The sequence below is a fragment of the Colletotrichum godetiae genome (assembly GCF_030913485.1).
Source record: "Colletotrichum godetiae strain CBS 193.32 chromosome Unknown BDP55scaffold_4, whole genome shotgun sequence".
Lineage (NCBI taxonomy): Eukaryota > Fungi > Ascomycota > Sordariomycetes > Glomerellales > Glomerellaceae > Colletotrichum > Colletotrichum godetiae.
In genome coordinates, this window is record NW_026851252.1 from 154,417 (window position 1) to 180,824 (window position 26,408).

The 26,408-nt window shown below is 52.9% G+C and overlaps 6 protein-coding genes across 6 annotated transcripts; 4 read left to right on the forward strand and 2 right to left on the reverse strand.

Moving 5' to 3' along the window:
• Window positions 1-3,926: 3,926 nt before the first annotated feature.
• Window positions 3,927-5,532, reverse strand: BDP55DRAFT_723816 (uncharacterized protein; the record flags this gene model as incomplete). The annotated part of the gene is made up of 2 exons (XM_060578798.1): window positions 3,927-4,965; window positions 5,057-5,532. The coding sequence occupies 2 exons, from the start codon at window positions 5,530-5,532 to the stop codon at window positions 3,927-3,929; spliced, it is 1,515 nt and encodes a 504-aa protein (XP_060434885.1).
• Window positions 5,533-7,254: 1,722 nt separating this feature from the next.
• BDP55DRAFT_257426 (uncharacterized protein) lies at window positions 7,255-7,811 on the forward strand. Its single transcript, XM_060566311.1, has 2 exons — window position 7,255; window positions 7,342-7,811. The coding sequence occupies exon 2, from the start codon at window positions 7,432-7,434 to the stop codon at window positions 7,681-7,683; it is 252 nt and encodes an 83-aa protein (XP_060434886.1). The 5' UTR covers window position 7,255; window positions 7,342-7,431; the 3' UTR covers window positions 7,684-7,811.
• A 5,007-nt stretch (window positions 7,812-12,818) lies between these two features.
• Window positions 12,819-13,609, forward strand: BDP55DRAFT_690165 (Golgin subfamily A member 7/ERF4 family-domain-containing protein; the record flags this gene model as incomplete). The annotated part of the gene is made up of 2 exons (XM_060576829.1): window positions 12,819-13,445; window positions 13,499-13,609. The coding sequence occupies 2 exons, from the start codon at window positions 12,819-12,821 to the stop codon at window positions 13,607-13,609; spliced, it is 738 nt and encodes a 245-aa protein (XP_060434887.1).
• Window positions 13,610-15,286: 1,677 nt separating this feature from the next.
• BDP55DRAFT_542086 (single-strand binding protein family) lies at window positions 15,287-15,923 on the forward strand (the record flags this gene model as incomplete). Its single annotated transcript, XM_060568281.1, has 3 exons — window positions 15,287-15,573; window positions 15,684-15,772; window positions 15,871-15,923. The coding sequence occupies 3 exons, from the start codon at window positions 15,287-15,289 to the stop codon at window positions 15,921-15,923; spliced, it is 429 nt and encodes a 142-aa protein (XP_060434888.1).
• A 416-nt stretch (window positions 15,924-16,339) lies between these two features.
• BDP55DRAFT_723819 (glutathione synthetase) lies at window positions 16,340-18,082 on the reverse strand (the record flags this gene model as incomplete). The annotated part of the gene is made up of 4 exons (XM_060578799.1): window positions 16,340-17,363; window positions 17,419-17,567; window positions 17,615-17,690; window positions 17,775-18,082. The coding sequence occupies 4 exons, from the start codon at window positions 18,080-18,082 to the stop codon at window positions 16,340-16,342; spliced, it is 1,557 nt and encodes a 518-aa protein (XP_060434889.1).
• Window positions 18,083-19,717: 1,635 nt separating this feature from the next.
• Window positions 19,718-25,283, forward strand: BDP55DRAFT_541651 (SNF2 super family protein; the record flags this gene model as incomplete). Its single annotated transcript, XM_060568234.1, has 3 exons — window positions 19,718-20,413; window positions 20,534-24,706; window positions 24,768-25,283. 3 exons carry the CDS (start codon window positions 19,718-19,720, stop codon window positions 25,281-25,283), a joined length of 5,385 nt encoding a protein of 1,794 aa, XP_060434890.1.
• Between the last annotated feature and the right edge of the window lie 1,125 nt (window positions 25,284-26,408).

A 26,408-nucleotide genomic window follows, 5' to 3' on the forward strand; every position in this document is an offset into this window, starting at 1 on the left:
GATTTTTGCTGCCTCTGCTCTCCGTATGTACACATCTATCCAGCCGATCGAGATTACGAGTGGCATTCTCATCGACTTCGAACCCGAACCATGACAACCTGGCGCGATCCGACAGCGGGCGCGTAGTCTAGGCCTGCATACTATGGTTCTGGATTTCCGTGCCTTTCCTCAACCAGTGCTAATTTACCCTACAATAACTTACGCCTTCCACACACACGCACAAAGCGCGGGTGCCTCCAATGATGCCGGAGCACTTGCTCAGCTCTCCCTTAATCACAACGGACGCCGCAAATACATATTGAACCCTCTTGCCGACCAACGAGCCCACTCAGAACCCACTTAAGCTTTGGACGAAACTTTTATCCCCCCATATGGACAGCCCAGTGATACTCTCCACGGCATTGGGCCTGGATTTGGGACATGTAGATCCATTGTCAGAAGACGGCCTGGTTGACAATGACGGGTTGGAAGATGGGCCCCCGAGTCTGCTTGAGCCTTGAGTCTTGGAGTAAGAAAGACACTTTGACTCAGTTGTCTGATTTTGACTCTGATAAACAAGGAACAGCTAGCAAGCGCGTCGACATGGCCACGATCACAACCACAAACATTGTGACGTCGACTGTTCTGTTCTCATCTCGCCAGTTGATGTCTGCTACCGACTTGACACCTCGGCATTGATTCGAGGCTTGCCTCTGGAAACAATGGCTTCCCGACTACTTTGACTGGCACCAAACCAGACTGGTTCTATTTTCCTTCTCACCACAGTCTCAAGGTCTCGATGGAAGCAAAGCACGTCCGTCATTCACACTACTCGATGATTGATCTGGGTCGAAACCGCGCTGCCGGCGCCGCTATTCCTCAAGAGGCGCTCTGGGCCAAGCGCCTGTGAAATTGAAGGGTCCACACATTCCTTCGCCCGATCCAACAAGCCAATGGAGAAGAAATTTCTCTTAGCATCGACTCTTGCCATGTGCTTGATGGCAGCGAGCGCAGGTCACGCAACAGCGGAAGCTTACAAAGCGTTGTTCTCCTCGGCTTTTGGGGTAGTTGTTGGAAGCCCTTGTTCAATTGCCCGACTGCCGATGGTATACTTGCCCCACGTTCTGCGCCTCGTCGCATAAAGGGGTCCTGGCATCCCTGCTTGCTTTGATACGAGCAAAGCCTCACTGCATGAGCCTCCCCCATTCTGGCGATCCTGAGTTTACTTTCTTAATCATTTTGTCTTTCTCCTCGAAATCCCGAGTACCATCTTAGATATCGGGCTGAACATCCAAGTCGGCAGCTGCTCGTGTAACTCAAGAAAAGAAACACCATAATTTCGGCGCCGTGACGCCATAGTCATACCGCCAACGCCGGACCCTTACTTCTTCCCGCTGCTGTTCGACACAAATCACGGGTGTATTCGTCCCATGTTCGGACGCCGTGTCTGCGGACTCCCGTGAACCACAGTCTAGCCGGCTTCTTGTTCGTCCCTTGGCATGGCAAATTTTCGACCATCGTGAGATAACCTCATTGAATAACGAATGAATTCCTGGGGCGGCTGGTGGAATGGCCCGGCCGGTTAAACTGGTTCCCCTGAACGGTTCGTCCGACGTTGTGTGGAGGGGCATATTCATGCCGTGACCCGGGAACAGGCCTTCCCTAGTTCAAGGCTCTATTCCCTTTCCAAGCCCGGCACTGACAAGGACCCAACCAACACCATCCATGTTCTACTAAGAGCAGTTTACTGGCGTGTTTTATTCTGGCCATCGAGTCTGGGCTAAACCTAGGCAACTGATTCAACTTCTTGAGAAAGGATATTGTGTAAGCGACACACTTCGTCTCGCCCAGACGGACACCTTGGTACGCGCCGTTTTGACCCGGGACTCCACGAGGATCGATATCGTTCTGGAGCTGCCTAGTAAAGACGACGGGCTTCTTTGGTCCTTTGAACGGATCTTTAGCCCCAAGGTGTCTTGGACGGACCTCGTCAGCTCATGATGCAAACCTCACGCATGGTCCCTTGACTTACCATTTCCATGGTTTCGTTTGCGACATCCGTTTCCCGCATCCTCCGTTCAAGCGCATCAAGCAAGTCTCCGCGTGGCCACGACCACAATGACATTGTCAACGCTCCCCCCGCGACCCAAGCGCCTGCAGTCAAGCCGGGGCTTCTGGACTTCCCCAGCTTTTTGTCGTATGGGAGAAACCCCTCAAAATACTCTTGGACCGCCGCCGGCGGGCCAGGCAGAGAACTTCCATGAAACCTTCTAGGACGTGCTGACGTGACCGCACGTGGATGGGCACGGATGTGTTTTGTACTGTTTGCATACATATCGGGTCTCTGCCCAACCTCCTCCGTCTATGTAATCGAGAGTCTATTGACGAGGTATCTGATGAAATCGATATGTGTCGTCGAAGCCTCGGAGACGATTGGTGGCGAGAGTATGTAGTTGCCGCTTCGTCTCTTCGATCGACATTGACGGGTCATGATCACTCGTTGATGGAGTCACACAGCCCCCCCTGTCCATGGGAATATTCTCTCTGGGCTTTTTTTCGATTTTTAACTTCACGATGCAGTAGATCGTACCAGTGATCTATAAGAAATACCCACTGTGAACACGGGAACGAACGTAAAAGAACGACTCTGCAAGCGGGGGGGGGGGGGGGGCTTGATCTTTCCTCCCTTGGCAGAAGCGGTCGATGGAAATTTACTCCGGACCATTATGTCCGTCCTTCAGCCTACGTATTTATACTTGACCCTCTCCCCTTCCATCAGGTATCACTACAAATGTTAGCACTGCCTGTGTCCCTGAGACCAGTCAACCGATCCTCGAGCCGAGTAGAAGACAAACATACACTCCCCAGTATCGATAGAGACCAAGCTTCGTGTAGAGAATCTTCTCGAGGTAAAAAATAAAAAAATAAAAATCACTTTACGATCTCGAGGAGCCATCCATATATAGACACTATCTTGGTAACAGTTCCTTCTTAACGAGCTTCACAGCCCATTCCCTTGGTACGCCTTCGTCAATCATCTCCCAAACGGAGTCCAGGTTCCCAAAAAAAAAAAATCCACAGTTTGAGGATCACAAAGTCGGCTGAAAGGTCAAGTAGTAGCCATGGACCCTCGGCACCCAAACAAATGCCTATCGTTCTGTAAAAACAACCTTTCCGGGAGGCGGCACTATAATCATCAAAGTATCTCCTAACATTCTATATATTGGCTCCCCACGCGCAAACCGAGTCTTGGTGAGCTTCCCGTTGAGAGTAGGTAGTCAATTGGATTCCATGTTTCCTGGTCCATCTACCAGTTGATATTTCTGCTACTTAGCGAGCTTAACTTGACTCTATCAACCAAACCCTTGGCCTGACGCTGATAGACGGGCCGAGGATGTTTGCCCGTGGGAGAAACTGCCTTGTGAGTGATCCAGATGGGGTGAATATGCTGAACCTTTTGTCCTTACCATCATTAACCTATTTGGCCCAATAATCCTTGAATAGTCTCTCCCTCGTTCCCGAAGTCGATACTCTTTGCATTGGACGTAGTGCAACTGGCCAAAATCAGGACAACTACAATGAAATATGTTTATGAGTTCACTTCCCAAACGACGTTGGGCCACTGATACTTAGTTTGGTCACTCGGGCGTTTGTCAGAAATCCATAGCAGATACCTTTTCACGCAGAAAGGTGTGACGAGAAGAATAATTCGACACTTAACAGTACAGTGTAGGTGATGTTTCTCCGAGTATATCGAAACCAGTGTACTCTGGACTGATTCCGAAAACCATATTACAACGCCGGCTCGTTCCAAAGCCCATTCCTCTTATCCCAGGGGTGGTATCTTTGCCTAAACCCCGAGCCTTTTTTCTGGTTGTGAAGAGAATCACCTAGGGGTCTCTAACCCCTCTCGCGCTTTGCCCTGACCGGGCACCCCTATACCCTCCTCATCTCTTTGATACGCGGCTCGGCTGTCTGTCTGCCGCCATTCTCCCGTGACCCATGGCCTTCCCATTTCGACCGGACTTGGACGTCCTCTCAGGAAGGGACTTCTTCTTCCGCTTAAGCAACCCTCTAACCGTCTTGAAGGGGAGCACTAGCAGAGCGACCACCGCAAAGAAGGGCATCGTAATGATGGCCCACACGGACTCAACAAGCCACTGCATGAAGCCCGGCCTGGCTACACTGTTCTTCGCCGCTGCAGCCGCCAACGCAATGGCATCGTTCAAGCGGGTATCGACTGCCGCGAACCGTGATTCTGTCTGGAAGGCAAGTACCGTCGCCTTCTTCTCGTATCGCCGCACAGCCCGGTTCAGCGCATCCAGATCGGGTTGGATGGCGTTGCGAACATCGCGGGCAATGGCGGCCTCTAACTTGATTTTCGAATTGTCCGAGTTCCCGTTGTGCTTCATCGGTGTTGGTTCAGGCCGTGACTCCAGCATTTCCAACCGTGCCATGAGCACCCTCATCTGATCTGACGTGGCGCCGTCGTCCTTGTACGGGTTTACATGGACATCCCGCTGCAGCTGGATGGTCCTGCACTGCACGAGCTTCATGAGGTGCGAAAGCGGTCGTACCTCTGCAGCCAACAAAAAAATCGTTAAGTTGTAGTTAGAAACCAATCCCTCCGACGGTCGACTGAGCTGCGCGCGGATGGCATGCAGCAAATACGCGCCCAGCATGGGAAACATAAAGCATGATACCAAGGCCAGGATCTCGTGTATCCATAGCTCAGCCAATGCGTCTTCCTTTTTGGTTCTTGGCGTCGTCGTCTTACGACGTACTCGTTCCTGGACAAAAGATGTAGGCGTGGTGGGTACTTCAGACACTTCGTCGACGCTTCCGTTGGTCGTATGGCCATTAGCCGTTGATGCTGCTGGTGAAGGGCTTCCGACCGCCTGCTCCGTCTCGCTCTCATCGTCGATCACAGCGCTCGAGCTGATCTCTGCTCTTACTCGCACTGCTTGCGCCGAGTGATACCAATTCCTGGTGACTGGTGTTAGTGCCTGAATGGTTCTATTCTCCTCCAAAAAACGAGCCGGTCACGATGTACCGGACAGTAGAGCGTTGGACTTACCATGGATGTGTCACGGACCAGTGCAGGAACACGGCCGACAAGCCAAGCAACATGACGTCCGTCACAACGGCGCTGCCATTCTTGAAGAGCAGACCGCCGACCGCCGGTAAAAGTGCAAATGCCAAAGGAATCGAGGCCCAGTTGGACATGTCGTCTGCCGAAGTTGATGATGCACCATCACCAGGTCTGGGGTTCAGAAAGTCTCTCGCATCACCAAAGCTGTAATCTGACAAGGTCGAACTTCTCCTCCTCCCAAGGCCTCTCTCGGCGAATGAGTTTTCTGTTGGAATATGGCTGAAAGGTGGCCGCCGCCGCATCTGAGATGTCTCGTCTACAGTCACGGCGCGTTTAAAGGAGTGTCCCGAGGGCACTGGTGAAGCTGTCGTTCCTGGCGATGATATGGTCTGCTTCCTACTGGTATTGCTCGTCGTCGTAAGGGGCGAAGTCGGACTTCGTGAGCCGTTCTCGTCCGACATGATGGGCAGTGCGGGAGAAATCAGCTCGAATCGTTAAACGTAATATCGTAGAATTCGGTTCCTATTGTTTCTTCTGGCGGCCTTTTCTATTATTTCTCAAATTGTTGATTACTGGAAGGTCGATGCGAGACGTGCAAGTCCGAGCTTGGGACAGGCAGTCAAGGGGTTTTGAAGGCTCCTCATCCGACACAAGCCACGTCTTTGGGGGAAAAGCCTGGGGAAAATCCTCTTCCAAGACGCGTTTTTGAGCCAAGGAAAGGAGAGGGAAAGGAAAAGGAGGAAAGGAGAGAGAGGGGCGGAGAGAGGGAAGAATGGGCGCTAGGCACAAATGAGGAGCTGCGTGTCTCGCAGTACGCAGTAGGCGTGTAGACACTGCAGCATGTGCGAGTGAGCGAATGCGTGTGGTGTGGACGTGCGACAGAGACAGTCGGATCAGTGGTGTGTATATTGGAGTAGGTAGTTTGTACCAAGGGCGAAAAGGGCGAGAAGTGAAGCGCCACACGAGCTGAGGATTCGGCTGGCGTTGGTTGGTATGTCGCTGGAGGGAATGGGAATGGACGTAAGGTGGTTTTAGTCTCTGGGCTTTTGGTGGCGACTTGGATCGTCCCTGCCTCGCCTTAGCTAGGCAAGGTACCGTGAGGTGATTGGGCGGGGAGGAAACGTCCGGCGACTTTTCTGAGTCGGAAGTTGGAACGAGTGGCCGAGGTACCGTGTCCCTGCTCGGCGTCGCGGGTGTCGCAAAGTGGAATGGAGGGACGGGGATCGGGGACGATGGGCATAGAAGTGGGAAGAGAATGAGGAGGTTTGAGCAGAGAGAGAGAGAGGGAGAGAGAGAGAGAGAGAAAGGAAGAGGAGATGTCGGAAGACGAATGAAAGATGGAGGTGTTGCGAGATGGACTGGGCTTAATTAGACTGGCAACTTGTCTCGTGGGAAGGGAACATGAGGTAAGGAAGGTAAGGTAAGGTAAGGTAAGGTACCTTCAAGATCCGGACGGATGCACGGCAGGCTGCTAAGGTACCTATTAAGCTACTCCAAGATAGCTAAGGCGGGAAGTACTTAAGCTGATGGATATAACTGCACGTCTGACAGAGGAATGACAGGAAAGGTACTTGCTCTCGCAGCTGGCCGACGTGTCTCTTGATGTCACCATCCCAAGGTAGCAGTATCGGGGCTTGGCCAAGTAAGATTGGTGGTGCCTTTTGCGAATACATACCTACATCGAGCCTGGAAGCAACAAGAAAGTCGTCAAGTTGTCTGAGGTAGTTACTACTTATTACAGAGCTATTCCTAGCTCGAGAAGATACATCTCTGCTTCTGGCTTGAAAAGCAGGTCGCTCACGCTGATGGATACTGACGACAGGGATGATGATGCAGTGATGCAACCTATCCGCTGGTCCCCTCCCCCATTCCCCCGCTCCCGCTCTGCCCGCATCACATCCCTATCCGCATCCAGCCCTGAGGACCCTGTTTAGATCCACAGTGGACGCCGGAACTGGGCCGGGGGTGAGGGAAGGGAGGGACGTCTTGCACTTACAACTTCAACCTCATCCACTCAAAGGGCATACATCGCGTGCGCTCGTGCGACAACGCATTGCATCTTCTTGATGGTTCCGTTGCACATGTCTGTTGAGATGCACTGCAAATGTCAGCAATGCGATAATTAGAACCGAAAGGCTACTGCCCTTGTCTGGCATCGCCTCGGCCCATCACCGTAGTCTAGCGGTACGTGAAACGGCCATCCCATCCCACCACTTCGCCTCTTCGGCGTGCTCTGCTCGTCTACGGATACATACTCAGAAGTACCGTAGGGCATCGATATCGATATTCCCGTCACCTTCGTTGGTGGGAGGTCAAAGATAAAAACGTCACCCAGAGACTAGACTGCCCGTCATCTGCCGATGCCAATTTCACCTTGTAACCTTATCTGGTCTGCCACCATAGTCCTCTTGATCCGACTCGTCATTTCGCCGCACCAATCTGGCCCACGTTCGCATACCATGAGCAGGACAGGCATCAACAGACGAACGTCTTCTCAAACTCACCAACTATGCCTCGGCCACAACCAATATTCCTCGTCTACATCGCATAACATTCTGGGTTGCGTCGACGACCAGTCACCAGGGATCGGCAAAACCAGCAGACTTTTGTGAAGCTCTGTTTGTCTTCCATCCTGCTGCCCCAACAAACTGAAAGTGCGGGTTATCCTAGTAGCACTTGTGGTACACCTGCAACCACTTGATACTTGCCTCCGCTCCGATTCGCATATTGCTTGCAGTCGGCGGTAGCCGGATGGGAGGAAACAGCACAATCTTCCCATTTGATCACCCGTAATTGGTGCCGGCACTCTGTCTGCTATGGCCATGCCCCGGAGAAACGGCTAGCGAACAGACGTTGCGACCACTTCGTCATGGATTGATGCTGGGAGCCGCGTGTGCCACGGGACCTTCGCTGTTGTCTGTGCCATCGTCTACTTCTTGCCGCATCACATACCCTCCAGGAACAAGGAGCAAAGCCTCCCTGTTTGTGCTGATGTATCCAGATGATTGCTGCACCGTTAATCTTGGCCGAGCATGCGAGCATGTGGTTCGACCACGTCGCCGAGGTTTGTCATTGCCAGGAGCCATCCATGATCCAGCCCTTTCCCGTTCTCGTGACGAGCCATCGCATTCTGGTCCCAGATATGTTGAATCTCGGCCCCGCAAGTTTAAAGACAGACAAGTAAACATGTAGCTGCCGGCGGATTGTTTCGAGCGAGCCGAGACCACTGAGTGCCGCATGCACTTTATCCCTCGAATGCGTGGCACTGCCAAATCGAGATGTATGATTCGACGTCGTCAGAACCAATCCAACTGAGCCAAGCGAGGCACGATCAGTTCCCCTGACGAGAAACACAAAAGGCAGATCGATTTAGTAACAGATTTGGATTCGGCAAAGCACCTCAAGAGGCGCGGTTGCACAAAAAGAGACGAAGGCTGGCTGAAATATGTCTTAAGAGACGGGTGTCAGACGGAACCCCGCAATTCTCCATGTTGGTCTTTGCGCGTGTCTCGTCGATACATGTTGCCAGCCACCGATATAGGCATCCTCTAAAACCGTGAAATCCCCCTGGCTGGAAGGAAATTGTTAGATAAATCATATTTATGACCTGCGTGGTCGGAGCCTTTCCCCCGGTTGAGTTCTCCTGTGACACCATCCCTGCGATGGACCGCAAGACTGTCAATGAATTAGAGAGCGGAGCAGTTGAATCTCTTGGTAGGGACTCAATGGCATACCTACCACGCTCGTCCCATTTCAGCTCAGTGGTAAGCCGAGACAATTGAAAAGCCTGTCTCTCCCGCTTGCGAGTGAGATGGTGGTTTCTTATTCCCACAATCTTAGTTGTGCAGTGCCTGGCGGAGGAACGTCGAAAGTCTTATCGATGAGAGGTCTCTACCAACCTCCCAATATACCTATACAAGCATCGCTGGGGCTATCTGTGAAGAGCTGGTTCTGGGTTATGTGATTGTCTTCTAGTTACCATGTCCCGTGAAGCAATGCATTCAAGAAGAAGATTGCGAAAGGCGGCTCTATCGGGAACTGCAAGATCACCGTTAACACCCACAAATTGTCCACTAAACCGGGATCAGCAATGCATCGCTAGCCCTTCAGGCGTACCGCAACCAAGGTTGCTTGTTTATAAGCTTGTAAACAGATTGGCAGTATTGGCGCCCCACTTTCCGAACCTGAACTCTCTAATAGAAGTCCAATCTGCCGTTCTCAAGATGGACCGATTGAATCTCTGAGTATCCGAATTTGGCTGCCTCGTAGATCGGCATTCCCTTTTAATGCTTATTTGCCTGGTGATATTGGCATGTCTTGGGTCGGTTGGAGAGGCTGATACAACACGAAGGGAAAGTACTGTGACGCTGGAGCGCGGCAATGTCCAATAGACGTTTCTGGCTTCGCCCAGAAACCGCATGCTAGGGTTGTTTGACATCGGCAAAGTCGAAGAGTCGTTGCGCACAGACGGACGGGGTGCGACGGAAGCTGCTTGATCATCGCGAAGAGACAAGACAACGGCTGCGTGACGAGGTGGCTCGAGACCAATTGACGATATGACGGCACTGGTCTGCCGTTGGAAGTTTGCTAGAGACTGAGGGCGTGGCAGTTGGCACACTGCTGCTTACGAAGCAAGGGTCGACTTTCCGGCTTCTTGTCTTGTTGGATGGGATTGCCCGCATCGTAAGGAAGGCATAAAATGGGAGCTCGGAGCGTCGGACGGCAGACTGTTGTCTCCCTCATCCCGATGTCGCGTTGATTCGACGTGCCAGGGCCACAGAATCCATTTTCACAGTTGCGCCGCAATGTGGCATTGGGCTAGACAGCAAGGCGCAAATTGGTGTCTGCCGACGCGGACAACCCGGTCTGAACCCTGGTTTTTGGTGGCCTCGGCGAACAAGGACAACCAGGATGGTTTGATGGGTCCTGGAGGTTTAGAGTGCGTCACCCGGATCCAAGATTGATTGAGTGCAGTGTCGCCGTTAGGACAAAGGCGCGCCTGGCTAGAAATCTCTGCAGGATCGAAAATAGACAATTTAAAGCACCTTGGACGTTGGCTGGGAAGACAGGGAGGCACCTGCCAGGCTGGAGGTCATCGAAGTCAGGTGGGAGCTGTGTACGAGGCAGGCCGTCGTCATATATTGACGGGCTGGGGACGGGCTGTTGGTGTTGGGATCTCGTGTCGTGTCGTGTCTGGATTTTCTTTTTCCTTTTTCGCTGTTGGTGCGAGACTCTTGACCCAAGACCCTCCACAAAACGACGGTTGAAGCACCGGCGGAATCCTCGAGTCCTGTATCTGTAACAGGAACCGCCTCGTAGGGCCACTGATTGTCGTTATATCCTGCGCCACTCCGCCTGCAAAGCCTGACAGAAGACTTTGGTTTCGAAATTCATCGACTATCTTTCTTCAACCCTCGATCCCTTCTGCGACAGTTTCCGCCGCCGACGACAAACAGCCCTACTGCTTGTTCCACAGCACGAGAGAAGTTGGGCAACGACGACGACACTGACGCAGTCGGCTGCTGTTTCTGCCTCTTGTGGAAGAGATCCTCGGAATACTGGCGGATGAGTGAACAGACGTCGGCGTAGCTTGGACGACAAAGTAGTATCAAGAAGAGACGACGAACAAGAAAACAAATCGACCATATCGAATGCACGGCGATTGGACGGTACCAACGACAGCAACAAGTGTGTGAAGTGCAGCTGGATATTGAAGTGAGGTGGGCATTGAGCTGCAGGAACGTTCATCCCGGGCCAACTGGATCCGAACCAAACAATTCGAGCAGCAGGAGCCAGGAACCACGACGCAGAGTCACAGAGAAAGGACGATCCTGCCATCTGTTCCTGCGTATTGCGGCACCCAACGAGCAGCAGGAAGGAGCTAGAGCCTACCTAGCCCGACTTTCCTATCCGTTCCTTCCCATACCTGCACAGTAAGGTACCCGTGGACCTTCCCATCCATCCGGGCAGAGAAAGTGCTGCTCCTGCTCCTGCTCCTGCTCACTGGCAATTGCTCAGAGCAAGAGTGGGCGGGCTTCTCGGGGCCTAGTGGAGGGAACTTCAAGGAAGGATCCCCTCCCCCCCTGCTTCCCACCAACGAGCGGCTTCCCAAAATGCTGGGACTGAGAGCAAGAGCCTCCACGTCTAACCCAATCTCGGCCATCTCCTCCCCCCTGAACACTCTCTCCACTTTTCACGACTCCACGGCCGCCTCACAGTCGCCGCCTAGGCCTAGCTGCAACCTCCCGGTCTGGACGACCTGCACTCTCATTCGGGCGCAATTATTCACATTATTCACCACCACCTGCATTTGCTGCATTTGCTGCAATTGTCCATTGCCGTCCATCACCACCAACGCCGCGCCCACCACATCTTTTCCTCCTCGGTTCAAATCCAGCACGACCCTCGTCGTCGCCCTCACCACCACCGTTGCATCCACACGGGCATCCACATCCGCAACCACCACGGCCTTCAAGCTTGCTACCAATCACGCTCTTCCTCCGCTTCTCCTTCTGCCATTCACCATTGGACGCTTTGCCCACGCTTGCATTAAAACAACCACCACCGTTCAAGCGAAAGCCAAAGCTGCAGTCCGAGCCACGCTCTGCACGTCGTCGCCTTCGCATTTCTTTGTCCGGGTCTCCACATATCTAGCTGCAAACCTAATCGTTTTGCACCTGCGATTATTGCTGCTGTTGCTGCACCCGTTGTTCCTGTGCGACGCTTTCCTTGGACGACTTTTCCCCAATACCATCCCGTCAACCTCCCCTCCGACCCGGCGACCAATTCAATCACTCCGTTCGTTGTCGATATCACCGCTGCCGTTTCTGCCGCTGCCGCTTAAAGAGGCCCTGGCGACTTCTACGAGCCTGGCCCAGGCGCTGCTGCAAATTCCTCGACAACCAAAAGACCCGTTCTCCACCGTGCCCCGTAAGGCCGTCGTCCTCACGGCGGTCTTCGTCGAACCATTCTCCCCACGGCTTCACACGCGAGAAACAAGTCTCCGTCACCGGCCACCGTAGATGCATCCGCAAATCCTCGCATCACAACGCTTTCGCAGCAGCCCACATACCCCGGCGCTTCGCCAGTCTTGCAAACTCCAGTAGCCGCCCACGCCGCCGCCCTACCCCAAGCTCGCACTCCATCCCTGCTACACCAATACGACCCCAAAGAGTACTTCCTGCAGTCTCCCTTTCGCAATCGTGCCGCATCTTCTGCGGCCCGTCGACTTCCTCACCTTTCCGCTGCTCGTCTCTGGAATCCAACCAACTCTACACCACGCCTTCCCGATAAGCCTGTCCGCAAACGACGCCCTTCGACACCGCCTCCTCCCGCCGTCCCTCTTTCGCATCCGACTCTCGATCCGTTATCCGTCGACCCTGCCGATCCTCTCGGGATTGGCGCAGGTGACTATCCGCTGCTGACTCTTCCGGAGCAGCGCCAGACGCGACATCCGACGTCGAATCGAAACAGCCTCCAAATCGATCGCAGCGGGAGTGGTGCTGAGCATCGCATCAGCCTACCACCATCAGTGCGCCATTCATACGACGGACGAAGGTCCGCTGATCCTTCGCCAACATTCTTGGATCCTGACGCACATCCCGCCAACGAGGAAGAAGAAGCACCCGCAGAACCTCCTGTCGAGACTCGAGTGACTGGCTTGAGGAGACGTGGGCAAAGCATTTCTGACCCAGTTGTACGAGATTTTGCCATCACGCTCAACGACAAAGGGAAAGGAAAGGCAATCATGGACCAAGGCGCTGAGAATCAGGGGCGGGGGGCTTCGAAGGACTTGGAGCGCGGGCCAGATGTGCTGCCACGCAACTCGAATGTGTCGGCCGGCGATGGCATGGGTATTGGGTCGGCTATTTCATCTTCCAACTCGTCGATTATGGGAGAGGAACTGCCGCCAGACCTGGGCGAAGAATGGGGACCACAACACCCCTGTTTCCCACACATGAACCCTCACGTTCCTCTCGACTCGCCAGAGTACCACAACACTCGAATCATTCGCATACGCCGAGACTGGTTGATTGAGGGAGACTTGGCTCCGACGTTCTCCAACTTGTACCCTGAGATTTTGGACCCGGCCGGCTTGTCAGAACAAGAGTTTCGGAGGATTATCGACAAGCTCAACGGCGAACTCATTCCGATATTCAGCCCATACAACTGGAGAAACGTGGTCGATAGCATGCTAGGACTCGTCACGGGCTGGTTGTGGGATGATTTGGGGTTTACTGGTGTCAAAGCTCGGCTGAAGCGCCTGGAACGCTGGATTGACCAGTGGAACAATGAGATGGAAAAGACTATCGGCAACGAAGACAGCTCAATGGCCCCACGAATCATCTCACTGAGAAAGACGGGGTACATGACAGTAAGTTCAACTCACCAGATCCTTGGGCAATTCCGTACTAACTCGGGGAAAAGCTTGACATACAAATTCCAGATCCAGAAATCGCGCCTGCTCCTAGCACACCTGGCGGCTCTAGATCTGGAAGCCTGCCAATGGAGCCGGCAACCGCCGAAATGGCATCATAATCTAGCAAGGCGACTCTTCTGTCTGTCCTCTGCCACACTATATTCTTCCCTTCGACTTCGTATTTCATCGTACACTCTTTCTAATCACGGATCGGCCGCGGCCTGTGGGACGAACCGACATGAGCTTATACGACTGTAGCCTCTCTTCTTAACGAGGCACTCGATATCCATTTACTACTACCCGGGGTTATTTTACTGTTTTCCCAATCCCCACCCCCTACTACTACTATTACCTTATACCAAGGCATGGCGCGGAGTTTTAGGATCCCTTGGTTGGGACAGTCACGAAATGTGAAGCAAATGATTTCTTACGCGTTGTTTCCAGTTTCACTTTTTCGGTGACCTATATGCTTTTTATGCCAGAATGTGCGAAATGGGAGCGATCCTGAAATTAGGGGAAGCCGTCTGTACGTGGGATGATGGAGTAGGAGCAGCCAGGCTCGGGAGACCCCAGTAATATGATTAGATACCTGACGTGCTTCAAAAATTTATCTTCTTCGTTATACAGATCTCCGTTCCTCTCTTCAATGCGACGACCTCGCAATGACACCCTTCAACCTGCGTCAGCCTATCCTTATCCTTGCCCATGGCCGCGACTAAAGAGCTCTTGCGTGGGCTCAAGGGAACCGCTTGGCTGAATTGTGTCCGTTACCTGACCAGCTCAGGTTTACGACACGTGGTACCCAAAGGCGGACCTACCTGAGGCACCTACCCAACCCACCGTCTGATAAGTTTCCTGCCGACCTGGATATACATAGGAAGGCAAGCCCTATATATCCCCCCTCAACTCCGTTCCAGTCACCAGCCAGCAGGCGCCCGTCTAGGTCGACGGGTCGGGTCAAACTGGCTGGGTGGTGGAGTAGTTTATGGTCAATAATTAGCATCTCCGCCCAAATAGCCTACTCGACGACAGGCTCCGATTTCGAATCCCAGCACGAGCACCGAGAGATGTAGCCACACCGGTGGTGAACTCTCCCCCCTTTTTTTCATTTATTTCTTGTGTATGACCTTTCACTTCATCGTCACTGTTCTGACATAGATCACGCACGAGTGACCGGCCACTTTATGAGATCAGGTACCTGAGCACGATGTTCCCGTTCTAGATCATGGAGAGCAGAGCCCTCATTCAGCTAAGTTGGCTTAAGCAATCAAGGTCTTCGGCTAGAGACAAGAACTACTTCAAGGAAAAATAACACGACTTTCTATAGGGTCAATTATCGTAAGGTAGAAAACTTGGACGTCTTGAAGAATGATGAAATCGGCCAGATGATGTGAAAGACGAACAACACAACGGATCCCCCACCATTGGTAGCTTCCGCTAAGCGACTAAACCCGGTGATCTGACCTCGGTATAGGAATATATAAGGTACACTGGGTGACTGGGAGGAAGTCCAATTTCAGGGGTCAATTCGAAAACTCAAGGGACGGCCTTACGCACGAGCCACTTTACAGCGCAGCAAGCTGCCGTATGCGTTGTACCCCCCCTGGCGCGTCGATGGAACGCGCCCACCGCGAACGAAATCGACAGCTCCCACACCGGCACTTCAGCTTCCCCCCCCCCAAACGAATACCTATCTCGTCAATTTCAACACATCAACACCACCTCTTTCTTCCTCCTCCGCCTCACCTTCTCGACGCTCATTCAGAAACACACAACCCACAACCAACAAAAAAAAAATGTCCGCCTCCGCCCTCTTCCGCCGCGCCGCCGTCGCCCCGCGCATGACCGCCGCCGCCCGCGCATTCACCACCACCCGGCCCAACAACCTCGCCCGCATCACCATCGTCGGCAACCTCGCCGACGCCCCCGAGGTCGTCCCAACCAGCACCGGCCGCGAGATTGTCAGATACGCCGTCGCGAGCAACAGCGGGCCCAAAGATAACCGCCAGACCAGCTGGTTCCGCGTCACGAGCTTCGAGCCCGAGGGTCCCCGTCGGGATTTCCTTCAGAGCTTGCCCAAGGGGTACGCAATGCACACATACACTCCACAATGATGAGCTTGGAGGGCGAGAGGGAGAGGATGAAAGCTTGTAGCAAAGAGTTTTGCTAACGTGTTGTTCTTACGTGGAATAGAACTCTGGTCTACATCGAGGGCGATGCTTCCATGCGCGCCTACCAAGATGCCGAGGGCAAGAACCGCAGCTCCCTGAGCGTTGTCCAACGTACGTATTCTTCGTCATCTTACCCAATATACCATCCCACCGCAGTTTTGTCTTCGAGTAGGAGATTGGATTTTGTCCTGACATGGGAAACCCCACAGGCTCCATTGACGTCCTTAAACGTCCTCAGAACGGCGGCGAGGCCAGCGAGTAAAAAGACTTTCGGCTTTTCAGTGCCTATACAATACGATCAACCGAGTACCATATACGAAACGAACGAAAGACGATTGTGTTGACCGGAACTGGCCTGCGCTCTCTCTCTCTCTCTCTCTCTCTCTCTCTCTCTCTCTCTCTCTCTCCACTCTTATCGAGATTTTCATGTTTTTCTTTTTGTGTACAATGACCTGATAAATGGGCTGGTTGAGGCGTGCTGTACCAAAACTCTTTTTTTTAGGACGATAATTGATACCATAGGTTGCTCCTCTCACTTGCGCCCTCGTTCGCGGTTCTGCGTCACGTCTGCTCTTGCTGCTCAGCTTCTTTTGATTTGAACGGTCACTCAGGTTATGCGTGTCATGCGTGGGAACTTCAACGGCTCTATAAAACTCTCAATCGCCACATGTGCTCTTCTCAGACGAGCGTACAGCTGTCCATACATCCAAAGCCCGCAGCGACACCGCCCTCATTGCTAGTATCGCCCTTGGTACGGAGCAGATAGCCCGCCTCCTCGTTGTGAACCACCTTGCCGGTGCCCTGATCCCACACCGTAGTGCCGTAGATACCAAGCTCGCAGATGACGCCGCCTTCTTCGAGGTTGCCGTTGCGGAGGATGACGTTATCCTGCTTGGGCGGCGTGATCAGCTCCATCAGGATGTACGAGCCCCAGTGCGTCTCGGGCGTCTTCTTCAGGAACTCGGGGATATCCTCGCGGTAGTGGTTGTTGCCGCCGCCCTCCCTCTGCGGCTTGAGGACGTAGCTCTTGCACAGCTCCGGGTCCTGCGCGATCTTGCGCGCCTTGAGCCCGGCCTCGGAGGCGTCCATTGGGAAGATGTTGGTGAATGTCTCAAACACCGCAGCCGTGGTGGGCGCGTCGTCGGGGATGAAGCGGCCGAGGACCGAGGGCGAGGTTCCTGGTCTCGGCGTAGCCAGGACCTGCTGGATCTTCTTGCTGCCGGCCAGCTGGGTCAGGACTGTGGGGCACTTGATGGCAGACGACCTCTCGAGGTGGTAGCGGGCCTCCCAGATGCTCTCGTCCGGGTAGTCGGACGGGTCGTACCAGCAGCGCAGGTACGCGACGGCGACCTCGAATACCTTGGTCGGGTCCCGGGGCAGCTTGTAGAGCAGCTGGCGCTTCGGGGTGTCGGCGACAGTGGTGTGCTGCAGGAGCTCGGAGAACGGGACGCGGAAGACGGTGACGGGATCGGCGGCGTTGACGAGGGCGTACTCGACGTGGCGCTGGTCAAAGATGTTCCTCTCGCCGCCCTGGACGACGAAGATGACGCATTTCTTGTGGCCGAGCTCCGATGGGCCGTAGGCGTCGTAGGCGGCGCGGATGCCGCCGGAGAGGCCTTGGACGCTCTTGTTCTCGGGCAGGTCGAGGGACCCGGACTCGATGGGACGATCCAGGAGAGGGTACTCTGCCACGGAAAGGAAACTGTGGGTGGCGTCAGTCTCCTGAGCTTATCTCCTTACGAGACGTGTAAGATTACTTATGGAGGAGTGAGGTCCGAGATGAAAGGCCGCCAAAGGATGAAGCTATCGTGTTGAACTCGACCTGTTTGACTTGGCGTTTAGGTTCACCTGAAGAGGTATCCTGGTGGACAAGATAGTCTGATCTGAACAATCCCAAGGAGAGGCTCTGCGCATGATTAGTCTCAGTACCTAACGCATGGGTAAATTACATACTTGAGCATACCCCTCCTTCTTTACTCGCATATGGGTATCCCACAGCTTGCCGATGAAGTCGTCACCTCCCTTGACCCTATACGTTGTCAGATGCAATCTCTATAGTTTTGCATGCTATACTTGGTGCGTGACCAAGTGTCAAGAGGGAGTAGAAACATACTCATCCACCATGGCACTCAAAAACTCCTCGTCCCTGCTGATGGCGGCATATAGCTCATTATACGTCTTTTGCACGGATCTCGCCTGCTCAAAGCATCCCTTGGGGAAAGGGCTCGGGAATAGCGTAACGGGCACGTTGACCGCAAGGATGCCTTTGGGATCCGATTCCGGCGTCACGACCGCAGGAGGCGGCCGGACCGACAAGCCATTGGCGATGGCCCAGTCCTTGACGGTCTGTACGAGAGCGTCTTGCTCCGACTGGGAAAGCCGGGGAGGGTACTGCTCCCTCGTCAGCGTCGGAGTTGTCATACTGCTCATGAAGTTTTCTGAAAGAGACCGAGTCTAGAGCTTCGGCAGCAATCACAGCAGTTTGCTACAGTCCAAAGGGATGGTTCGGTGTTGTTGTACGCCTTGGTGATTAATAATTGTTGGACAGCGCTAAGTGGATGGGGCCAGAAACAGTAACAAACTGTTTTGGAAAGACCCTTTGTTGGAAATAGACGACAGATTTGTCCTCGATTTGAAACAGCAAGTGACTCGAACCAACTGTCGAGTGTGCTGAGAACTTGTGAGAGTGAGATATTACCGGATGGGAAGCGAGTGTTAATATCAATAAGGGATGTCTGGCGGGGGAGCGACGAGAAATCGGCTGCCCCACCATGAACTTCTGGTCTGGATTTCAAATGGCTGGTACCCTCACTGTAGCTTCAGCTGGTAGGTACGATGCACACAAGACGTGATCAGTCTAAGTGGGGAGGACTTTCAAGCAAAGAAGGGGGACTCCAGGCTCTATGAGGATTCAAGGGTCTGTTCAACTATGTGACCGTGAAATCCAAATATTGGTGATCGGATCTGACTCTACTAATCCAGAAACTTCTTCTCCATGAGTTCTCTCAAGGCAAGACATCTTACGAATTACGAACGAGAAGATGGCGGGGTCGGTAGCTGGCAGGTCTGTTTTGCGCCTTCCATTTACCCCTCCATCTCACTCCGATAACTGCTGCCTTATCTTAAACCCGAAATCATGGTCACGTGCTGACTGCAGGTCCCCTAACCTTATTTGGATTCGCCCTTAACAGATACCTAAAGATACATTGCCTTTATCCAAAGCGTTTAAGGCGAGGTACCCTGCAGGCCTGCTTGACTGAGCAGGGAAGGTGGGGCTTAAGCAGGTCCATTGCGACTTCCGCGACATCTCCAGACCAGCGCGTCGTGAATTCGACATAGGAAACCCGGCGGCAATGCCTACAGCATCCTCAATTTCGGTACATTTCTCCCATCACAACCACCCATTTCCAGACGTCTTGCACTCGGCCCGACTCAAGGCTTACTCGGTTCGTCTTCTCCCTACTTACTTTCTACACGATCTTTCTCGTTTTCGCCATACGACTGGAAAGCCCATTCTCAACGGCTGGTTTTCTTCACGATTGTCGACTGCTTATTCTCTGAACCAAATACATTCTCGTTTTTGTCGAGACTCCTCGAACCGTCCAGGCTTCAGAGATACAACTCGAATTTTCGTAGCAGGTAGTCTGCACAGCTTTCTGCCTCTCCCATTGCACTGGATCCATCCGGCCAAAGAATCCAGCACCACTCATGCGCTTTTTTGCCCGCCTCAAATTCCGTCGTAAGTCTGGCTTCGCGATTATCGCTATTTGGTCCTCTCACCAAATACGACCCTGGTATTTTGCATACATCATTTTTTATCGGTGGTCCATTACTTTCTTGGTCACTTCAAATTACTGCAGCTACTCTTCAGCTTCCCGCCCCTTTCTCTCACAATTTGCCTTCATACACAAACCGGTTCAAGCTCATTCACTCGCCAGACTTGGTCTCATTACCCATGCCTGAGGACTCTGTGTTCTCAATTACTAATCTTCTTCTGTCCATTGCTAATCATCTCTTCGTTCTCTAGCTATTCTCATGTTCTAAGCGGCAGCTACCATGGAGGGTAATGAGGATGATCCCTTCAACTGGGACGTCGAACAGCTGGTGCATGAGCTATGCATTGCTGAAAGTCGGCCATGGCATCCGAGACTTGCGAACAAGAGACCAAACTCGGCGGTCCTCGCAAAAGCACTACGTGAGCATGACATTGACGGCGAGACGCTTCTCACCTACGAAGATGTCATGCCGCTTCTTGACGGTCTGCTCAGGGATTTAGGAATCGTCAAGATCGTTCACAAAATGACGATTGTCAAAGCCATCAACTATCTCAAGTCTAAAAGCCGCGGGTATCGCCATCAGAAGGTCGAAATGGTCAAAGAGGAGGCAGACACCCAAGAAAGCTCGCTGGAGCTGCATGTCAACGGCGAACCGGAACGCGCAGCCCTGGATTCTAGTACTGCGGAGGACCCCGCGACGATTACCAAAACGGAAGACGTCACGATGCGTGGCACCGCGGATCAAGATACATTGGCATCCGTCGTTGAAGATAAAGAGCAGCAGACGAGCGAACCACCTCAGAAGAAGAGGAAGATGGCGCCAACTTTGATCACCGCGACTGTGACCGGAATTGGCAACATACCTGCCAGTACAGCAGCTGACGACGTCGTCACTCGGGTAGCTGCGACAGCGAGTACTCAGCCACCTTTATCGAATGCGACCCCTAGCAGAAGCCGCGAGAAGATACCACCGGCGGTCCCGAAAATAAACGATGATGCTTTCTCTCGGGAGCTCGCCTCAACTAGCATACGACCTTCTTCATCGCATGCGGCTTCCAGCAGATCCCATGGGAATACTCGGCGAGTGGACCAAGAGCTTGTCTCAAGATACGATCCTCTGGGGGCGTACTTTGGACCTGATGCGCTCATTATCGGCCGTCAAGTCCCTCAATCAAGTCTTGTACCTGGTGGAAGCTCCGCAGATGAGGGTAGCAATACATTTTACTTCGTTGCTCAGGGTTTGGTAGCCGCTGGACACAGTCGCCAAGTCCACCGAGCATTGCGACGACTCCTGCGCACGAATGATAAGTCTCTGACGTTATTGCGCAATGGAGTATCTCCTTTTGTGGAGCCTGAAGAGGAAGATGAGCTCCTTCCGGTATTCGGAGACTCCGATGACGGCGAAGGTTACGACACAGAGACAAGAGACGCGATTGAGGAAGAGGAAGAGGAGAAAAGGCAAGAGATGAAACTTAAGTCTCATCACCTGACTTCGCATGATGTCCAACGTGTGCTAGAGGAGGAAATACAGCGGATTGAGGCCTCTTGGGACGAGAGAAAGCTGCTCAAAAAAGAGTGGAAGGCCAACACCATCTGGAACAAGGCCCGGCGTACTGGTCTCGTCCGACAAATAGCGAACGCTACATCTCGACTTGAGGCTCTCAATAACCGCATAGAGAAGCTCTGTCGAGAGATCAAACTGAATGAATGGCCGGCTGAAGACCAGCTGCGCAGACAAGCACGATGCCTCGAGTCCAGTATCGAGGATCGGCGAGCTGAAAAGTGGCTTCTCGATACCTTGCGAGGACCCGAACCTATCCAACCACTGACGATGCCCAAGCAACGGCCAATTGCAGCCCCGCGGCCCGATCTCTCTGACGAAGATGGCGATCTTATCACCAGCGGCGACGATGACGACAATGACTTCGTGGTAGACGATGACGACAACTTTGTGGTTGACGACGACGGTTTGGTGGTTGACGATATGAGTAACGCCATCTCGCCTGTGGCGAGCGCCTCTCATCCAGGAAGTCCAATGAATCTGGATGACCCTGAAGAGGTCTCAATCAAGGAACCCCAATCTCCGCGATTGCTTAAGGGCGAGTCGCCAGCCGACGCTCTCGTCAACATGAAATCCGACGATGGCATCATCGACTTAACAATGTTTGACTCCGAGCCTGAGAATGAGCTTGCGCCTCCTAAGAGGAATTTCATCTCTCTAGTCACACCTGAGAATCCAAGGACTACGGCAGCCACAACGCCAGCTCCCGAAAGCGAAATTGACGAGCAGCCACCGCCTACTCAGGAACAGTTAGACACTCCATATGACCAATGTGGAAAGATTGGGGACATGGCACCGACTATATGGAGAAAGCAAGGAGACAGCAGGCGACTTTTGATTTGTGTCATCTCGCGGCTAACCTCGCGATGGAGAGTGGCCTTCTTTCGCATTATCCAAAGCATGGCTCCCGCTGATATCTGGACGGATCTTGTGATCACAGCACTAGAAGAGTTGCCGGAGAGTCACAGCCAAGAGAGCGCAGTCGAGCTTGGCACCGTCATTGCCCGCTTGTTCAGAGTCTTTGCACTCTGTAAGCCGGCAGCAGCGAATACCATCACCAGAAGGCTCAGCAACAAAGTCAAGGCCAGGAAGATAAAGGGGAAGGTAGATCAGTTTGAAGATTTCTGTGATTTCGTCAAAACTGCTATAATGCCCAACTTCCCTGAGGGTACCCAAATAAGCAGCTCCGGCCGCCGTGGAAGCCTTGATAGTGAAGAGTCTTTGGGAAATTTCACCGACGACGATATTGAAGACTCTCCGTCTAAGAAACGGAAGACTTTGGTAGCCATGGATCAGACCGCCATAGATCTCCGCGAAAGCGACCGACGCCGAAAAGAAGAGCAGGAGCAGCGGCGGAAGGAATTGCGCAAGAAGTTAGCAGCATCTGACACCATCTCGAGCGACAAGTCACGTCTTATTATCAACGAAACCAAGGGAGATGACGAAGGCCTGATCTACATTAATAGCGACATTGGTCAACGTATCAAGGACCACCAGATTGAAGGGGTCCGTTTCCTGTGGAACCAGATTGTCTACGACGCCAAGGTGCGGCAGGGATGTCTCCTCGCTCACACAATGGGACTCGGCAAGACTATGCAGGTCATCACGTTACTTGTTGCTGTCGCCGAGGCTGCGCAATCGAGAGACGAGTCTATTCTGTCACAGATTCCAGAGGACCTGAGGCAGTCCAAGACTCTGGTACTTTGTCCGGCCTTACTTGTCGACAACTGGATGGATGAGCTGTTGATGTGGGCTCCCGATGGGGTTCTTGGTCACTTCTACAAAATGGAATCCGTCGTCAATGCACTGGAGAGAGCCCCAATGATCCGTGACTGGGACAGGACCGGCGGCGTGATGATTATTGGCTACGACATGTTCAAGAAATTGGCCGTTCCCCCAGAGGACGAGACGTTCAAGCCCCTGGAGGCCAAGTCGATTGCACAAATCCTCACAGAAAGCCCTAACCTCGTTGTTGCGGATGAGGCTCACAAAATGAAGAACCCCGAGTCGATGATAGCTATCGCAGCCGCCAAGTTCAAGACTCAACGACGAATCGCACTGACCGGTTCTCCTTTGGCAAACAATGTGATAGAATTCTATTGCATGATCAACTGGGTCGCTCCCAATTATCTGGGTCCACTGACAGAGTTCAAGGACTATTATGCCGAACCGATACAGTCTGGTCTTTACGAGGACAGCACTGGAAGTCAATACCGAAAGGCAAAGAAACAGCTTGCTGTTTTGGAGGCTACTGTAGCGCCCAAGACAAACAGAGCAACAATCAAGTCCTGCCTCAAGAACGACCTTCCGCCAAAGATGGAATTCATACTCACTGTTCCCGTGACACCCCTCCAGGCCAAGCTCTACGACGCTTTCTCCGCAGCTCTCAACAATGACGCGAATGTTGCAAGCGCCAAGACTCTGGGTGCCAACATCAACTTTGGCCTCATCGTCAATCACCCTCGTTGCTGGCAGAAGAGACTCACGCAGGAGCGTGCGGCATTGCTAAGTAAGGAACCGGCTACCCTGACTCTGTCAAGCACAATCATTAGCGAGGGCCTGAAAATCTTGCAGCGAGAGAAGGATGTACCTTCGCCTGCCTTGTCTTGGAAAGTGCAGCTTCTCGTCGCCATTCTGGACAAGTGCAAGGAAATGAGGGAGAAAGTACTTGTCTTTTCACAATCAATCCCGACCCTGGATTATCTGGATAATCTGTTCAGACAACAGCGGAGAAGATACTCTCGGCTGGATGGCAGTACCCCAATCCATAAGAGGCAGCAACAAGTCAAAAACTTCAACAGTGGCGAAAACCAAGTCTACTTGATTTCAACGACAGCTGGTGGGGTTGGCCTGAACATTCACGGCGCCAGCCGCGTGGTCATCTTCGACTTCAAGTACAATCCCATTCACGAGCAGCAAGCGGTCGGTCGAGCATACCGTATTGGCCAACGAAAGCCGGTATATGTCTACAAATTCATCTCTGGCGGGACATACGAACAAGCGCTCCACAACAGATCTGTATTCAAGACCCAACTGGCATCACGGGTTGTGGACAGCGAAAACCCGAAAAGATGGTCCAAGAAAGACAACGAGTACGCCAAAGCTCGCTGGGAGCCCGATCAGGATGACCTCAGTCCATTCGCCGGCAAGGATACTGTTCTCGACCGCCTTTTGACCCACCCAGTCATGTCCCAGGGCATACGCTCGATTGTCATGACGGACACCTTTGAAGAGGAAGATACGTCTGAAATTCTAACGCCTGAGGACTTGAAGGATGTGAAGAACCAGGTATACATGAATTCTATCCGCAACACCGACCCAGAGAAGTATCGTGAAATGGAGCTGGCACGAATCGCTACACTTGGCGCTCCAGCCTTGGTGGGTGCAACAACATTCATGCCACAAACAGGAACCTTTGGTGTGGTTAGGAGCAGCGGTCAAACACCAATTCCTGTTCCAAACTTCTCTCAGATGCATAATTTCCACACATCCCAGGCATTTACTCCACCTGGAGGCATCCCGAAGACCTTGACAGATCCAATGAAGCCGCCACAGATTACGCCTGTGCCTGTGCCAGTGCCTGGTGCTCCGAGAAGTCAGATGGACGCTGCAGCACCACAACAATCCACCGCTCCCTCGCAGTCAACACAGCCTGCGATTATCGGCCCTGATGCCCAGATTAGGGAGCAACCTGCTGAGCAGATATCGGTAGAGGTAAAGTTAACGTCCAGATTTTGGTGAACATCGCTAACATAATCAAACATCACAGCCTCAAGTAGCTGGCCCAATGCCTATGCCCATGGCTGGTGCAAATACCTTCTTCAGGGCTCAGCAGACACCAGGCTCTCCCCAGCCTGCGGAAAAAACTCTCTCATCCCCTGCGGTAAAGAAATCTAAGAGGTCCGGATACAATTGGGAGCAGCAGTTCAGGGACAAGATCCTCGAGTCACTCGATACGATAACGGACTCGGCGGTTGCTGATGCGATCAAGGAGGACAAAGTCGTCCTGACTGACCGGATCGCAAGGTCTACATTGCTCGTGAGATCAGAGATGAAGGAAGGAGAATTGCCTGATAACTCGCATTTGAAGGAGCTGTGCGGCTTGATGGGTAATCCGAGATTCGCTGCTGCAGTTCTTACGGGGCATATTCCTCCCTCCGAGCTTGCGCACGCATCGACTGAAGGACTCAAGAACCTCTCGAACGAGTGGGAGGCGCTCCAGGAACATCAGTTCCGCGAAAGACTCAAGCTGGGTCAAGACACGGCTGAGGAGGCTAAAGTATGAGCCCGCCGCTTCTCATTTCATTGCTCTGCGATTGCATTTCTCGTCTTTCAGTACTCACTTATTCAGCAAACTCTTTTGCGGCTAACGACTTGATCAGCGGCATGTGCAGATCGTTTCCGACTTACCCACCAAACCTTTACCACACGTTCGCCGAGCGAATCCTTTCCAGGAAGACGACGACAACGACGACGATTTGGATTTGCTCGGGCAGGTTGCGGGGATAAGGCGACAGCGTGCGCCTAGGCTTCCCACATGGGCAAGCAGAGCGGTGGAGGAAGGGAGACTCGGGGAACAACGGCGGACATTAGAGCCCTCGTCATCGGCGCCGGCAGGGCAAGGTTTGTGAGTGCGCAGGTTAGGCGTTTGCAACAGGTATTAGTGTTGTTCTTCTGCAAGGGGGCATTTTCAGGCATCTTGGAAGGCATGGGCGTTTGACGACATTGCAAGGCTGGCTTTATGATACCCTTTTTGGAGGCGTTCACTTGGAGGTTTTCTGATTTCTCGCGGAGGACTTTCTAAGGGCGGCATAGGAGTCATTTGAGTTGATGCCAAAAAAAAATAGCATGCAAATGAATACCGTTTGGTACGCCTAGATATCTCGCTCAAGGCTCATCCGGGTAATCAGACTTCTCAGCATTCAGGCGAGGCGGTAGATGCAACCAGTGATAGTTGACCGGCTACTTGTTGAGACCGCAGAGTTCCGTGTCTCACTGCTTAGAAGTTGTGGCTGACTGTATCCTCGTATTCATGATGTCGGATGGAACAAGCTGAAATGACTGCGAGTAACCTCGGCGAATGATGACCACGTACCCTAACGGCTCCTCCTGGACCCATACTCCATATTCCGCTGACAGCACCAATATCAGAGAGGAACCGAGTACAGTTGAGACATTGGCGATGTGACAGGTGACTAAGGCAACGACAGCTGCAGGCCTGAAACAATTGAGGATAGGAGTTGAGTCCGGTCCAAGTCTGCCTCGCCGCTCAAGACACTTGACTTTGATGGTTTCATGTGTCTTTCGAGCTCAGGTGCCTTTTCTTTGTGTTTCGTGCCCTAGTACAGTAGTATTGTAATTGCGGGAATAGGCTTTGGAAAAATACCGCTCTTCGGAAGCGGAAGCTATT